Here is a 16,120-nt window from a genome sequence, read left to right on the forward strand (position 1 = left end):
CTAAGATGCCAAATGGCTGCAAGGCTGGCAAGAAGGCTTTGATCGGACCATCTTACAACTGGCACGTTGGCTCGGCTGTGAGGGCCAAGCTCAGGACTGGTGTCTTTCCTCTCTGCCCCAACAGCCCAGCCCAGGCCTGGCACAGAGCACGCCCCAGGACCCACCAGGAAGGGAGGAGTCAACTATGCGTTTAAAGGGCCGGGCTCCAAGCTCCTCTGGCAAGGCCTGCCCCCTGTCACCAAGTGCCAATGCCGGAGCAGGAAGGGGCTCTGAGCTCACCCATTTCCGCCTCTGCCATATACCCAGGAGGCAGGTGAGGCCCAGAGAAGGAAGGCAGCAGGCCCAGGCTCACACAGCCATATCCCCCAACTCCCCGCCCAAATTCCTCTCAGGTAGCAGGCTGCCATATCCCTGCCCTGGCCCACCTCTCCCATTCTGGCCTCCTCACGGTCAGACCAAGGCCCAGCTGCCCAGAGTGTCTTCCCGGATCCCCTCCCAGCCTCATCCAGCCTCACTCACGTGCTCAAGCTCTTTCCTCTGCCCGCAATGCCTGACTTACCCTTTGGACCCAGCAAACTTCTACTCATCCTCCAAGGCCCAGTTCAAATACCACCTTCTCTGACACCTCAGGTCATAATCACTCCCATTTACTGAGTTCCCACCCCACTGTGTTCTGAAAAACCATCAAGGTAATGTTGACTCTACTTATGGGGTCCCCATTGCTTGGCACCCAAATTCCTTGAGGGCAGGGACCTGACGCTGTGCAAAGCAGGGTAATAACAGTATCTGCCTACACAGTGCATATGACCGAAGGGCCTTGCACACTGTAAAGTCCTATGCTACTGGGAGCTGTCCGCGTTATCGTCAGATCTCCTCCCCATGGCTGTTTCCTCATCTACCCCACGGGTGCAGTTCATGAATGCACATGACAGTACGTGTGCTGGGGCGGAATGCACGCTGTGCCTGAGCCGTAGGAAGGACTCATTCCTGCTACTGTTATTATTTGTGTCACTTTCATTTCCCTTCCTCTCCCTGTGGGCCTTGCTCATGGCCAGAGCTCAGTTCATATTTTCTTTGGAATGAATGACTTTGGCATTTGAGATGTTGAAGAAAAGGGGTTAAAATCCAGAAACCACATGAAGACCCAGAGTTAAGTCTTATCATTGAAATGCTGCCCAGTAGCCTTCTGAGTCCAAAGGTGGCTCGGCTGGAACACGGTCAACAGTCCCTTGCCCTCACAGAGCAGGTTTCTGGAATGGGCTAGAAGTGAGGAAATCTCTCCTCTGGGGAGGCCTCTGTGCTGGGTGTGGCCCCTCAGGAACCTGGATGGGGAGGCCCCGGGATTCAGACTGAGGGACTGGCCTCTGGAGACAGTCAAGGGCACAAGCAGAGGCCCAGCCTGAGGCTCAGCCCTGTGAGGTCCATTTCTACCCCGACCAAGGGCAGGGGGACCAGGCAGGCCCCAGTTCCACTGCAGTGCAGGCCTCCAGAAGCCCCTCACTGGACAGCCTCTGAGACCTGACCCAGCTTCTGCAAATGTCACAATGAATCGAGTTCCACCTGCCAGGGAGCATCAGACCCTCTTTTGACAAATGAGAAGAGTGAAGCCCAGAGATGGAGAGTGACCTGCCCAGGTCACACAGCGCATGAGAACGTTTACTCAGAGGCCACCCAAAGTCAGCCACACCGGCTGAGCAATGCCTGGCCCCCGGCCCCCCGAGCAGCCTCCCACCCTCAACAACCAGAGTGCAGCTCGTCACTGTGCACCACAGCCCGTGGCCACGTGACCTTGCTTCATGGGTGCTGGGTCGGGGTCCCGAAGGATCCCTGCATCATCTAACAGTCAGTGACCACTTATCAATGGGCTGCTGAACTAGTTCAATGACAGGGGAGTTTTCAGGGGGCTACGGGGGTGGACAGTCACTTTATTAATGGTGATGACCATCCACTGATGGCCGTGGTCCCCGGTATACATGTATGGCAGCAGTCAAACCAGGGGGAGACCTAGCCTGTCACTGCACAGCTGACCGCCTACGTGGCCGATGGCCTTAGAAGGAGTTCACATGTCCTTCAGCCAAGCCACCGGTGTGCACCGGCGCTTTCTGTCTCTCCCTCTGCGCGGACCCTGCATTCCTGGGTGATTCCAAACGTCACCTTGGATTTTCAACCAAAATTTGTGGCCACAGCACAGCGCTAGCCAGCAGGCTGACTGAGGGCTCCTGCTGCACAGAATTGCTGCGCCAGGGCGGGCCGGCAGCCAAGGCTCACCCTGGCATCAGGACAAGGTCTTAGCCTTCTGCAGCTGTCCTTACATCCTGGGTTTCTCAAAGCCTGCTCCGCAGAACCCTCGCGTTCCAGGTGATTCTAGCACACGCTCAACTTTGAGAACCAACTGCTGCTTAGACTAAGCCTCTCAAGGGAGGCCCTAACACCTTCAATGGGCAAAATCTGGTTCTTTGAAAGGCAAAAAAAAAAATTAGCCGTTATATGTAAAGCGCGGATATACATACAGTTTATAAACATATATTCAGTTTATCTATGGTATTAAAATTCCATGGGGGTGGCGATTAGGAAAAATGCCTAAGAAGGCTCTTTGGGAGGGCGGGGGGGATGAAAGAAAGATTGAGAAGCACTGGCCTAGACAGAGGCAGCCATTCAGCAGGAAGGTCCCTCTGAAGGATGGGAAGGTGGTGAGAAGCTCCCACCAGCCTTGCCAATAAGGGAAAACCCCCTTTCCCATCCCCCCATAGGACTCATCCCTCTCTTAAAGCTGAAGGGCAAAGGGGCACGTGGGTCCTTTCCTGGGACACATCAGCTCATACCTGACCAAGTAGAAACCACGCAAAGAATGCCCACTGCTCTGAGGCTGCCACACAGGCTCAGGAGGGCCTGGCACACTGAGGAAGGAGCAGTGAGGGGACCAAGATGCAGCAGGAATTGAGGGTGAGAAAGAGAGCAGCCACTCATGGCTTTTGGTTTGCAGTGATGTTTGGGAGGAGGGAGCAGGGCCTAAGAAAGGGAGCTCACAGAGCGGAGCGGGCAGAAAGAGCAGGCTGGCTTCAGGGACCAGAGTTAGCGGGGGACGTAGCAGTAGCAATAACAGCCACCAACACCGACAGAGGCTGGACCACTAGCCAGGCAGGTGCGAGCACCAACCGTGCTGCCCAGGAAGGCAGGTCATGTGATCATCACCAGCAGGTCCGCTCCATGACAGCAGGGACCGTGTCTGCCTCAGGCCCCCTGTAGCCCCAGGGCCTAGACAGAGCTGGGCCTACGGGGCACACGCAATAAGCATGTGCAGAACGAATAAGCCCGCACTTTTCACACGGGGACGAACCACAGGGAAGGCAAGTCCCTTAGCCAAAGCCTTGTGGCTAGGAAGTGGCACAGCCAAGAATCAATCCCAGCAGAGCCCGCCTCCCTCACCCCTGCGTGTGTCTGGGCTCAGAGATCCCTGCAAGCTAAGTTGTGGCTGCCCGTCCAGTCTGAAGATGGTGAGGGGATGAGCAGGATAAGGGATCATCCTAGCTGGGCCACCATCCACCTGGCAGAGCATAAACCTGCTGCCAGCAGGGCATGTGGGGTTTTCTTTGGAAAGCAGCACAGTCCAGACCACACAACCTGCCCACAGGAGTCCCCAGACACAGGGGAGCTAAGGAGGAAGCCAGGTCTGCCCGGCTCAGAGACTGGGGAGAGGGGCAAAATGCAGCGTGAGGAGAGGCTTGTCCCTTACCAATCCATCACAGTTGCTGATGGCAACAGCTGCCCCTGGCATGCCTGTGACACTCCCGGTGTAGACACACTCTTGCTGCAAGGGCTGTCGGAAGAGCTCCCGAAAGTCCTCCTGCCACTCTGCAGAGGCTCCGGGTACCACCAGCCGCCGGTTGGGCCGCAGGCGCAAGTGCAATTCCTCCCCAAAAACAGTGACATTGAAGTAGAGCCGGTCAGGCTGTGGAGTGGCTCCTCTGGGGCGCTGGGGGCTGCGGGCCACCCGCGGGTGACCGGCGTGTGAGGGTGGTGCAGGTGGCCTGTCCTCTGACGCACTCCCTGTAGAGGCTGCTGCTGGGCCGGACACCACATGGGAGAGGAAGCGTCCCCGGAAATCTGTGCTGCGGGGCACGGTCACACCATAGTCACCGAGCCTTCTGGAGAGGGGCCGCTCTGCTGGAGGCAAACAGGGAGTTACTTCAGTGCAGGCTGTGCCACGGTCAGGGAAAGCCAGACCCCACTGGGCGGGGAGCCATCTGCAGCTCTGAGTGTCACCTGGAAGGGACCCCGAGCCCAAGTTCACCCCTTTCTTATCTCTTGCTTCCTGAGCCCCCGGATCTCTGAGCCCTGGGATGAATGGTGTTCGGGTGCTTTGTGGACATAAATTGTTTCCGGGAGTCCCCAGGTCCTTTTCAACTTAGCAGAAGAAAACAAACAATGCCAAGCAGAGTCCTGTCACTCCAGCAGCAAGCCTTCCAACCCTGAGCACTGCAGAAAGCAATGAAATTCCCCCCCCCAAAGCCCCCAGGGCAAAGACAGGGTCTGCCCAAACATTCCCAATGTGCTGAAGTCACCAGACCAGCCTGGGGTAGGGCCCTCCTCACCAAGCTCCTTGAACGCAGCTGGCAAAACAAACACACCTAGAAACCCAGGGGATCCTGGGCACGCGTCAAGGAGAAAGGAGGAGCTGGAGAGGGAAGGGAGGGAATACAAGTTCTATATTTTTCCATGTTTAGAAAGAAAACTTTTTTAAGCAGCACAGTGGCTGCCGAGATTTCTTCATGGCCCAGCCCCAAGCCGGGTAAGTATAGATCTTCAAAAATAAAAAAAGACGCACAGGGTGACCTGCCCACTGGGACTGAATTAAGTGTGAGGTCATGGCCCCCTGCTCCAGGCTGCATGCCAGTGGCCCCGTCCTCACACAGCCCTCCCTGAGCCCAAGCCAGGCCAGGCAGGAATGACAGCTCCCTGGCTCACAGGCCTGGTGATTCATGGATCCGGGCTTGGGAGGAATTTTCATTTCCACACGGCTCTATCTCCTGCCTCCCCAGCCCCCTTCACAGCACTGATAAAATCTGGAAAATGGTGTGTCCTGGAAATCCCCCCACGGCCGGCTCTCCTCTGGTTTACCCATCCCAGCACAGGAGCCCCAAGACCTCAGCTAGAGGGATCCATTCAGCACATGAACAGAGCTCACACACAAGCAGCCACCCTGCCTGGAAATTATGGGAGCTGCCTCTCAATGTTCAGAGCCACCAGGAGGGCACCCCACATTGCCAGGTGAGGGTGGAGTGTGTTTGGTCTGTGTGTGACGTGGTTTCTGCACAGAGCGTGACAATGCTGGGGCGAGGGAGGGATGTGTGTTTCTGCGCAGGTGTGTCCACTGGGGTGTAGGGTAACCACCTGCCAGCCTGATTCTATGTGTGTGACAGACACTTGCATACATGTACACACATGTGCACACATGCATACAAGTTGGAGAGAGAAGACACTGAAAAAGAAAAACACAGGAGAGAGAGAGTGTGACAGAGAGAAAAAAAACAAACACAGCGACAAAGAGAATGATGTACAACCCCTAAGAAGAGAATCCATATTCCCAAATCCTCTCCTAGGCTGTCTCTCCCAAACTGGTGCCAGAAAGTTAGAGAAATCACAGGACAGCATCGGTGCCCAGGGGAAGAAAACAGAGCTTAGCCCAGTGTGCGCACCGCCTCCGACCCGCTAGGACGCTGCTCGGCCAGCCCCTCTGGCAATGTCGTGTCACCCTGACCCGCGTGCACCCCAGACCCTACGCGCCCGCCCCGCACGCACCTGGGGTCCGGCTGCCCGCGGCGGCGCAGAGCGCACAGTGCAGGGGCAGCAGGCAGGAGAGCAGCGCGCGGAGCGGAGCCATGTGGCCGCGCGGGAACGCGGGCCGGGCGGGCGCCGGAGCCCCGCGCTCCGGGTTGCGGACGCGGCTAGGTCGCGCCCTGGGCTGCTGGAGCGCCGACCGGCCGGCCTCTGCCGCCGCCTCCTCCAGCCTCGTCGCCTCCCGCCCTCCCGCTCCCGGTCCCCGGCACGGCGCCGCCGCCTGGACAGCTGGCTCCGGGCGCCCGAGGCTGGCGGCGGGAGAACGATGCAGCCAACGTGCCACCGCCCCCGGTGCCAACTGCCGGCCGGTTCTCCCGCGCCGTGAGGCTCTGGGACGCGCGGGAGCGGGCGAGGGGGCGGCGGGGCGGTCCGGGGGTGGGCACTCGGCGGGGCGGGGCCGGGCGCTGGTCGGAGCGGGGGGCGCAGCGCTCGGGGGCGGGGCGCGGAGCTGGGGAGTGCAGTAGCGTGCGGCCCCGCCGGATCGGAAGTGCCACGCGGAGCCACAGCTGCGGCTCGGGACGCGCTGGGCGAGGGTCCCGTCAGCCGCCGGGGCTCTCCCGGAGTGACAGCCCGTAGCTGCTTTCCCCGGCTCCTCCGTTCCCCTTGCTTAACCAGCGCGGCCCTAGAGCCACAGGGCAGAAGGGATTTCGACTGCATTTGAGAGGGGAGACTGTGAGCAACCCCCAGAAAGTGTTTCCTTAATGCCCCCACTAACCTTCGAACCACTTGGATCTACCTATTTTGCAGACTACAGCTCCCTGGGCCCCAAGCGCGGTAACTGGCTGTGTCCCAGTCAAGAAGAGCAGGGCTGAGCAAGGTGAAGAGAGAGCCCTGGCTTTACGACAGCCCTGATTGAAACCCTCGCTCTGAGCCTCCATTTCCTCATCCATAAAATGGGTGTTAATTATAGCACATAGTAGGTGTTCAATAAATAACATCTATTTCCACCCCTGGCACCTGCCACGCAGCCTAAGGTGGGAAAAACCAGAGTCTGAGAGATGAGAGTGGATGCTGGTTTTGCAGTGTTCCCAAGACCAGTTCGGTAGTCAGGCAAACAGCCCAACTCCTGCTCTGCGCTCCAGTTTTACTCTATAAATGTGTTCCTAATGATTTGCAAATGAACTATATTTCAAGCAATCCAAAGGAGGGAATAGGATTTTTTTTTTTTTAGAACTGTGGAATAAAGAATCTTTGTGTAAAGTGTATAAAGACCCTTAATCTTTCTGCTTTTGAGTTCAGACATTATGTTGTAGGGCTTTCTTAAAGGGAGGTCAACTTGTGGATGGAAATTCTCTAACCTGACTTCGCTTGGGGATCCCTGGGTCCCCTGAGAAAGGACTTGGGTTCTCCCCACAAGAGATGTCCCAAACTGCACCCTGGCTGGGCTCTGAATATGCTCCTGCCTGTGGGCGGAGAGCTGGAGTCTTCATCCCCAGGGCCCCAGTGCCTGGCTCGGGGACTCCCTACAGGTAGTGCTTGTGAAATGAATGAAATGACATTGAGGTTTTGGAAGGTCAGTGCACTTATGAAGCAGGTTCAGAGAGCTGAAGTGATGTATCCCAGGTCACACAGCTCATTTGTAGCAGAGCTGGGATCAGAACCCAAGAGCCTGGTGCTGAGTGGAAGAGAGAGGCAAGGTTGGCAGTCAGGAGACTGTTCTAGGCTGGACTTTGCCAAGTACAGGCCATGGGCACGTCATTTTCCTTCGGGCTGCAGTAGCTCTCTGTCAAAGGGGAAATCCTGAGGAATCCTGGAGTCACAGATGCAAACTCTAGAGACCTATGGAAATGCAGAGTGTATTCTATTCCAAGCACCAGAGCATCCGGTTACAGTCTTCCCTCTGTATCCTTGGGAGATGGTTCCAGGACCCTCACAGACACCAAAATCATGGATGCTCAAGTCCCTTATGTAAAATGGCATCGTATAGGCATATAATCCATCGTCACACACAGGCTACTGCCGAGTGTGCCTGCACATCACTTCATTCACATGGACTCAGCCTAGTGCTCAGCACGTGGCAAATTCAGGGTTTGCTATTGGAGCTTTCTTTAATTTTTCCCCAAATAGTTTCCATCCGTGGTTGATTGAATCCCTGAATGTAAAAGCTGCAGGTATGGACAGCTGACTGTATTTGGAAATGGCACCGCCAGACTAATCTATATTAGGTTCGGGAAGAATAGAGTTCCTTTTCTCCATTTTCTGTTCCTTTAAAATCTGTGAAGTCAAGAGCCAGACTGTGGTTTTGTGTGTGAAGGCTGATGGAGCAAGAATGGGAGGGGTACGTGTGTGTCCGTGGGAACATGAGATGACCAGGCCTGGACCTGTCTCCACTCTGGCGCTCCGTGAACCCACTGAGAGAGCTCAAGATAAAGCCGCCTCCGCTCTCAGGGTCTCAGTGTTCCCAGCTGCACAGTGGGGCCCTGTGGGGGCAGAAGGGAAAAGTTATGGCATGTGATCGCCAATTCTCTCCCTGCTGCAGGCCATCTCAGAGAAGCTTGCCTGGGAAACTCGGGCCTGAGGCCCCTCCCCAGACTCCACCCCATTCCTTCCTTCGATTTGGTAAGTCAAGAGGGACAGACCACCACGGGGACCCCAGCCGCCGGACGCGGGAACAGTGGGGCTGGGGCCTTCCCTGGAGCCAGTCTTGGCAAGCAGAGAGCAAAACCTCACCCTGATTCGCTACCCCCACTCCCTTCCCAGGGCTACAATGGCTGCTTTTGTTGGCAAGTATTGTATGTCCAAGTTCTTTTCTACTGAGGAAGCCTTTGTTAGGAAGAGGGAACATAGGAACATAGCTCAGAGTCTGGGCCAGAAGGTGGGGGAAATGGCCGGGTGGCCAGCCCTTTTCTGGAGATGAACAGGGCCAACGCAAAGAAGTGTACCGGCATCAGCTGGCGACCCGCTTCAGTGGGCACGTTCTGGGTCCGTTCCTCGCCGGGGGATTTTGCACGGAGGAGAATGGCTTGGGTGTTTCTCTTGCGGACAGTCCTATGCAACACGCTTTCAGTCCAGGGCCCTGGCAGGAGAGGGACAGGTGCAGCCCGCCCTGCACACAGTCAGCAACCAATCGGAAGGCATGACAGGTGCGTGAGGAAGCCTGAAGAGCACGTGATCTGGGGAGGGAGAGCCTGCTCTGGATAAAGAAGCAGGGACACGCAGGGCTGTGGGGATTTGGAAGGAGAGGGGTTCAGGGGGAAATCCCACGGAAGACGTGGCTCTGAGCTAAGCCCACAGGAGAGGAGAGGAGGAAGTGCTCCTGCTTGAGCACAGGCGGGGAGGTGGGAACAGACGCCCCGAGTGAGCGCCCCCCTGCGGAGGAAGGCGGTCCTGCCTGCATCCCATTCTCCCTTGAGCACAAAACCCACGTTGGAACTACCGGTGCTCTGACACAGTCTCCAATCCATTGTTCACCCCCGTTATACACGGCAGGTAAACTGAGGTCTAGAGAGGAAAAGGGACTTGCCCTGGTCACACAGCTAGTTTAGAGGAGGGCCAGGTCCCCTGGCTTCAAAACCAAGGCCCCTGCCCTCTCACCTGCGGAAGCACAGCCTCTCCCCAGTTCTCTCCCCCTCCCTTGCTCTGCCTTCCAAGATGAAGAGGAGGTGGTTTGAGGTTGAGACAAACTCCCCCACCTCAGGGGGAGGCAAAGATGCCCCCTATCGCAAGGAAGTAAGAATGTCAGCCTGGGACCGGTCTCTGTGGCAAGCGGCCAGGAACCCCTGAGGGAGGGGTGCGTGGGCTGCACAGTGGCAGGCACAACGTTGTCACAGCTCCGGAGGCCCAGCAGGTGGCTGTCTTTTGTTGAGTACCAGCTGCTATGCTAAGCGCTTTACATGTTACCCTGAAATACACACAGAGGGTCCCTTTCTTATAACCTCTGGTGTGACCAGTGACCAGTGACCGGCTAGGCCTTGCCATGCTCTGGAGAGGAGAAAGGGAATGCCACCCTAACTCAGGGGAACCCGCCACCATCCACCCAGTTAGGAAACCGGACAGCCAGAGCCACCCTAGTCACCTCTCTCACGAGCCATGTCAATCACTTCTAAGCCCTATGGTGTCTACTCTCCAGGACCCCCCTGCCCAAATATAGCTACTTCTCTCTCAAATGCACACCCCATTACACCCAGGCCATCAGTACCCCTTCTGGACACTGCCATAAGTATGTCCTAACAGATCCCTCCGCCCTGTTCTCTGGCCCCTGAAACCTTCTCTCCAAATACATCCAGAGGAGGTATCTGACACACACCTCAGGTCAGGTAGCTGCCTCCACTATAAAACCCACAAAGGTTCTGTTGCTCTTATGATAGAGACCAGACCCCCTAATTCAGCCTTGGAGGTTCTGCACAGGGCAGTCCTGCCAGCTCTCCTGCAGCCCTCCAGCTAGCTCCTTGAGTGCATGTTCGCCTGGCCTCAGGGCCTTTGCACAGGCTGCTCCCTCCAGCCTGGAAGCTCTATTCTGCCACTTCACCCAATCAATCCCTGCCTATCTGGGGGACACCCTTCCAGTCATCTCTTCCTGAAGCCTGTCCTGTCCCACCAACTCGGTCAGACCCCCCTGTTGTTGTACCGTCTCCGTCGCCTTCACAGCACTGGTCACTGTGGAGCTTCACTGGTTCTATGTGATTCACACATTAATATCCGCTTCCCCCACTAGACCATGAGTCCACGGGCAGCAGGGAACTTGTCTGGACTTTCCTCCTCATCGTGTCCCCGGTGCCTGTCCTTGCTTGGCATCTAGTGGGCCCTCAAGCCGCATTGGTTAAATTAATAATCAGAGGAAAGGGAGTTGGAGAAGGAACAGCTCATGGAAAACTTGGGGAGTTAAGTGTTTCCCAGAATCATCGTGCTAGGGGAAAACTTGAGACACACACGTTCTGGTTCCACCATCAACGTGAAGGTCAGCAGCAGGCTCCTCAGGGGAGCAGGGATCGGGGAGAAGAGTTGCCTCTGTGCCGTCCCCCAAGCCTTGACAAGATATTAAAAACAACAAAATCAGCCATCATAGCTGCCACCTATCGGCCAGGCAGTACATATTTACCTTGCAAGTCGGCCTCCTTATCCCCACGTACAGGCTCTGCGAGGTTAGGCGATTTGGCCCAGTACTCACCGCTGGTTCATATCGGGGTCACACTGACACACAAGCCAGATTCCAACCCGCAAGCTTCTGAGGACACGACGGCGCCTGCATGAGGTTCTTGCACCCTCACCACCTTAGAGGTCACCTTCTTCATTTTATCTTCCTTTTTTACTTTTAAGAACCTTTTTGTTGCCATGGCCAGTGTTGCTAAGCAGTTAGAGCATCAGCCCTCGCACCAAAGGGTCACAGACTCAAATCCTGTTCAAAGGTATGTATGTACCTGGGAAGCAGGTTCCATCCCAGGCCCTGGTTGGGGCGTGGGCAGGAGGCAACCAGTAAATGTCTTTCTCATATCTGTGTTTCTCTCCCTCTCTCTTCTCTGTCTCTCTCCCATTCCCTCCTTTCCACTCTCTCTCTGAAAAGCAATGGGAAAAAATCCTCAGGTGAAGATTAACAAAAAAATAAAATCTTTTTGTTGTGAAAACTGTAACACAGAGAAAAGTGCCTGTTTTACAAAGAGGTAAACTGAGGCCCAGAGAGCAAAGTGACCCCTGAGGCCACACAGTGAGATTGTTCAGGGACAGAATCACACCCCATGACTCCTGGTTCCCGGGAAGATCACCTTGGAGCACCCCCACTCTTAGTCTCTCCTATGCAAGAACCATGGGCCCCTTCACCATTGGTTCCCACCACAGTCCAAAGAAGACAAGTTTGGATCTCTTCCTCCTGCAGCCTGAGAGCCATCGTCCTGCTAAGAAGTTCTAGGGCAGTAGTTCTCCAGTCAGGGTCCACCAGACCAGCAGAATCAGCATCCCTGGTTGTTTGTTACGTTTGATAATTCTCGGGCCCCAGACCTACTCAATCAGAAACGCAGGGGCTGGGACCCAGCAATCTGTGCTTTAAACCCTCTGGGGGATTCTGCTGCATCTTCAAATGTAAGTCATTGTTCTGAGCAAAGCCTTGAAAACTGGGGCCAAATTAGGACTGAGAACAAACTCACTGAGGACCTGTGACCTGCTCTGAAATAAAGGATGCCATCCTCACCTCCCATCCGGTCTCCTAAGTCTGGGCTGGAGCTGTATCTGAACTCTGGGTCTGGGCAGAGCTCCAGGAGCATCCAGAGGAACCAGAGACCATGCCTTGTGGCCTCCTCCACATCACCCTTCTCCTCCCCCGCCCCCAGCATTCCCTCTGCACATTTTCTGGCAAGTGTCTAATGACCGTATCTAGGAGACGCGGACGGGTGAAGTTAACCACTGTGATGTGTCATGCATTACGGAACAGCTGATACCCCTGAGACCAGCTGAACCATGAGATCAGTTAGAAACAATGCTGTTTGTGCCCTGTGCGTGGACACTGTGTGGCTGTGGTTGCTGCGGGTGGAAGGGCTCGGGGAGAGGAGGTCTCCTTGTCCTCATAAGGAGGGATGCCAAAAAGGCCAGCTGTCCTCCGGGAACTCCGTCTCTGCCATTTCCTCTTCTGAAACTGGAGGTCTATGATTGCAACATCAGCATCCTTCTAACCAGGGCCCAGTGCAGCCCCTGACATTGGCCCTTTGGCTAACACTAGAGGGAGGCAGAAAGCAGAGGCCTCTCCCATGTCCTGGAGCCCCTCGGGTGTGATAGGACTCAGAGGGACCTGTCAAGGACCCGCATCTCACAAGCCTTTCTTCTAAGCCTGGTGTCCTCTTCGATGCCAAGGGTGGCATCCCGCAGCAGGGAGGGGCCAGGCCTCCGTTCTTTTCCTCTCTCTAGACCATTTGGGTTACATGTAACCAAAAAAAAATTTTTTTAATTAAATATGGCTTACCGTATTACCCCACATAATATGGAATACTGAAGCAGGCCTGTTCTGGCCTGGTTAATTTGGCATCTCAACAGAATCATCCAGAACCCCAGTTTCGTTCTCTTCCCACTCTGCCATGTTTGGTGGTTAGTCTCGTCCTCCGGCTTGTCCTTTCTTACTTACAAAAGAGTTGCATTAACCACCCGGCAACATAAGTTCACCAGACACAGCAGTGGCCAGAGGCGATGGAGGAGGGAGTTCTTCCTTGACCCCTCGTTTTGAAAATGTTATGCCAATTTCCAAACAGACACAAAAGAAGACGGAATAGTATGAAGACCCCCATCTTCCCATAAACCAGCTTCAATCAGTATCAGCACATGGCGGCCTTGTTCCCTTGTACCGCCTCCCCTCCACACCCTGGGTTATTTTAAGGCAAATCTCGGACATCATTTCCCTTTTAGGATCAGTAGCTAATAGGAAAAGACTGTCTTCGGTAAAACAAAACATCAACAACGAAAACCATAATTCTTTGTCACAGCTAACAAAATTAACCATAATCCCTAAAATTATCTTATATCCAATCATTGTCCAAATTTCCCCCACCGCTCCCCAAAATATTCGTGTGTGTGTTTTTTTAAGACTTGGGTTGTTCAAATCAGGGTCCAAACAAAGAGCACACACTGCACTGGCTGATGCGTCTCTGAAGAACCTTCTCATCGGGACCATGGTGGGCAAACTGGACCCGGGGCCGAGTCCAGCCCGAGGCCAGCTTGTCAATACACCCAGCACCTCCACCTGTTTACATCATCGTTGGTTCTTTCATGCTACACGGGTAGAGTGAAGAAATCTCTACAGAGCCAGTCAGACTAAAATATTTATTACTTGTTTGTTTGTTTTTTTTTCAGGAAAGGTTTGCCGATCCTTAACATGAACAATTTCCCCCTCTCTTTCTCCTCTCCGTGTTTTTGGTTGAGAACCAGGACATTTGCCCCATAGAAGTCTGCATTTTCTTGTGCCCCTTTTGAAGAACAAGGTAGAGGTTTCCGGAGGCCCCTGCAGCGATGTGCCTTCAGGTCTCAGTGTCCAGAATTGCCCACAGCCTGTCCCTTAGCTCCTGGCAAGGGCAGGAGGCCCTCCTCGGAAGCTCATGGCTGCTCATAAGAAATGAATCAAATGGGGTTCCCATCAGAAGGAGGGAGGGGAGTGAATGGTTGCTAGGTGGGAAACCAAAGATGACTCCAACCTTCCAATAGCGGTCATCTCAGCAAAATGCTGGAGCGTGTCACGTCTCCCTCTGCTGGCTCTAACCAGTCAGGAGCCCCCTCGAACCCAGGACAGAGGTTCTCCCTACTCCATCTCCCAGCTCGTGGTCAACATCTAACAAACCCTTGGCACGGCTCCTCTCCCAGCCTGTGCTGGACACCCAGCTCCAGAGGTGGCTGTGGCAGACTAGTCTCTATGTTCTGAGCTCACCGGCGAGTGAGGGTCACCAACAAGAGGTCAGGCATTCCTGGGTGACCTTCTGGGATGCATGTAGGTGCTTTCAAAAGTCCCAGCTTCACATAGTCACTGGACATTGTCATCTGTGTGTCCTCCAGATGAGGGAGAGGCCTTTCCCCACCTGGCCCTGGAGAAGGCTGCAAACCTCTATGACCACCAACTATGGATCTGGCAGTGTGGGAAGCACTGTGCTGACCCCAGTGAGCGTCAACCCTCCAGCTCTGCTCTCCATTTTCAAACTTAGAACTCAGTTCAGATGACCCGAATGGATACCTGCGTGTGACTCAAGTGGTGAAGGTCACGTGTAGTAGCATTTGCCTGGCAAGAGAAAAACCTCCGCTGGTAAGTTAGAAAGCCAGGGTTCCCGTCAAAACTCTGCTGCTAACCGGCTAGGTACCATGAGTAGGTAGATGACATTACCTCTGCGGGGCCTCTGGCCCTGACTGTCCATGACTCAGCCCCTAGGCCTCTGCACGGGCTTCTTTCTCAGCCAGCTATCAGCCTTCCTTAGAATTCTTTTTCAGTGGTTACCTCCTTCATGAAACACTCCCAGACGCAGAACTACCCCCACTCTCCCACCAGCAAATCATTCAATCACTCCCTCTTCTGCTCCACATCTGTACCTTGGAGGGAAGTGTGTGGGACAACCTGTGCTGAAATTATTGATTGGCTTACTAACTGTGAATACAGGTGTCATTTCCCCTTCAGTTACTGTCTAGCACACAGCCTGGAACATAGCAAATGTTTGATGAGGGAGGAAATGGGGGGCATCTTAATACTGTCAACAATTAGAAAAAGAAACCACACTAAAAAAAAAAAAAGTTTGATGAATCAACAAAAGAAGGCATGAATTAGTCACTTGTGTTTTCTTAAGCCTGGTGCAGTATTAGGAGATTGCTATTATGGTCTGGAGAAAGATGCATACTTCTTGCTGAAACATTTCTTAAAATTTGTTATAAATTTGTTAAGGGCAGGGACTATTCTCTGCTCAGGCTTTGTGTCACCTGGACGTGGCACCCAGTAGGTGCTCAATGAAAGCGTGTTGTATTGAGTGTCATTGAGGTCCCCTCTCTGCAGCCCTCCACATTGGCAAGCAGCTCTCTCCAGGGGCTAAATGATTCCTCTAAGACTTTGAACCCATCGCCACGAAGACTGTGGATTCAGGATTAGATTCGGTGAGAAAATATATATGCTGGCTCCAGAGTAGAGGCTGCTGGCCAGGCTCCAGTCTGCAGGGCGATGCCTGCAAAGAACCTGCTGGCTCCGAGAGCGTGCCCAAGAGGACCACCGCCACCATGGTTGATGGATCTAGGCTTAAGTTAAAAAGTCCCCATGGAATGGCAAGAATCTTCCCTGTCAATATAATGTGATATGTTTACGGAACAAAATGTGGGTGCTGCAGGCTGCTGTTAAGGGCTGGGCTCAGTCAGCATAGCTTTCAGCCAGGGGGTCTGGACATTCTGAGGGATAACGTCTTCCCTTGGGACCCAATGTCTATCTTTATTTATGTAACTCTTAAGGGGTAGGTGTTGTCCCCATTTATAGATGAGATTTAAACTGAGGTCCAGAGAAGTTAAGTAACTAGCCCAAGGTCACACAGCTAGAAAGTGGCAGAGTTGGGACTTGGAGTCAGCTCTTCAGACCCCCAAATCCATGCACTCCGTGCTGCTGTAGGGTCTGTAAGCACGTTACTTCTCACCAAATTGTTAGCTTCGTAGTGGCTCCTCATAGGGCATGGCTCCCCAGGGTGCCTGGAACTGGGCTGGACCCATAGCCAGCTCTCAGGAGACTGCAAGTCGCTGATTAAGTCCTGTGCCCTGTGCCCTGTGCTCTGGATAGAGATGGTCCCTGCAGCCCCAACTCCAAGGTGAGAAAGGATATCAGCCTGCAGGGATACTCAGGCCTTGGGAACTGAATGAG

The 16,120-nt window shown here is 54.4% G+C and overlaps 1 protein-coding gene across 5 annotated transcripts in view; it reads right to left on the reverse strand.

Annotated features, from left to right (window-relative positions):
- Window positions 1-6,011, reverse strand: part of ADAMTS14 (ADAM metallopeptidase with thrombospondin type 1 motif 14) — a 78,036-nt gene extending 72,025 nt beyond the window's left edge. For 3 of the 5 annotated variants that reach the window (XM_079793535.1, XM_079793534.1, XM_079793532.1), the window contains exons 1-2: window positions 5,800-6,011; window positions 3,734-4,164 (exon numbers count right to left, since the gene is read on the reverse strand). In XM_079793535.1, coding sequence (XP_079649661.1) covers window positions 3,734-4,164; window positions 5,800-5,881 — 513 coding nt within the window. In that variant the 5' untranslated portion in view covers window positions 5,882-6,011. The remainder of the gene's footprint in view (window positions 1-3,733; window positions 4,165-5,799) is intronic. The other 2 variants (XM_079793536.1, XM_079793533.1) reach the window with 1 other exon arrangement.
- Window positions 6,012-16,120: the final 10,109 nt, after the last annotated feature.

Source organism: Cnephaeus nilssonii (genome assembly GCF_951640355.1).
Source record: "Cnephaeus nilssonii genome assembly, chromosome: 16".
Lineage (NCBI taxonomy): Eukaryota > Metazoa > Chordata > Mammalia > Chiroptera > Vespertilionidae > Cnephaeus > Cnephaeus nilssonii.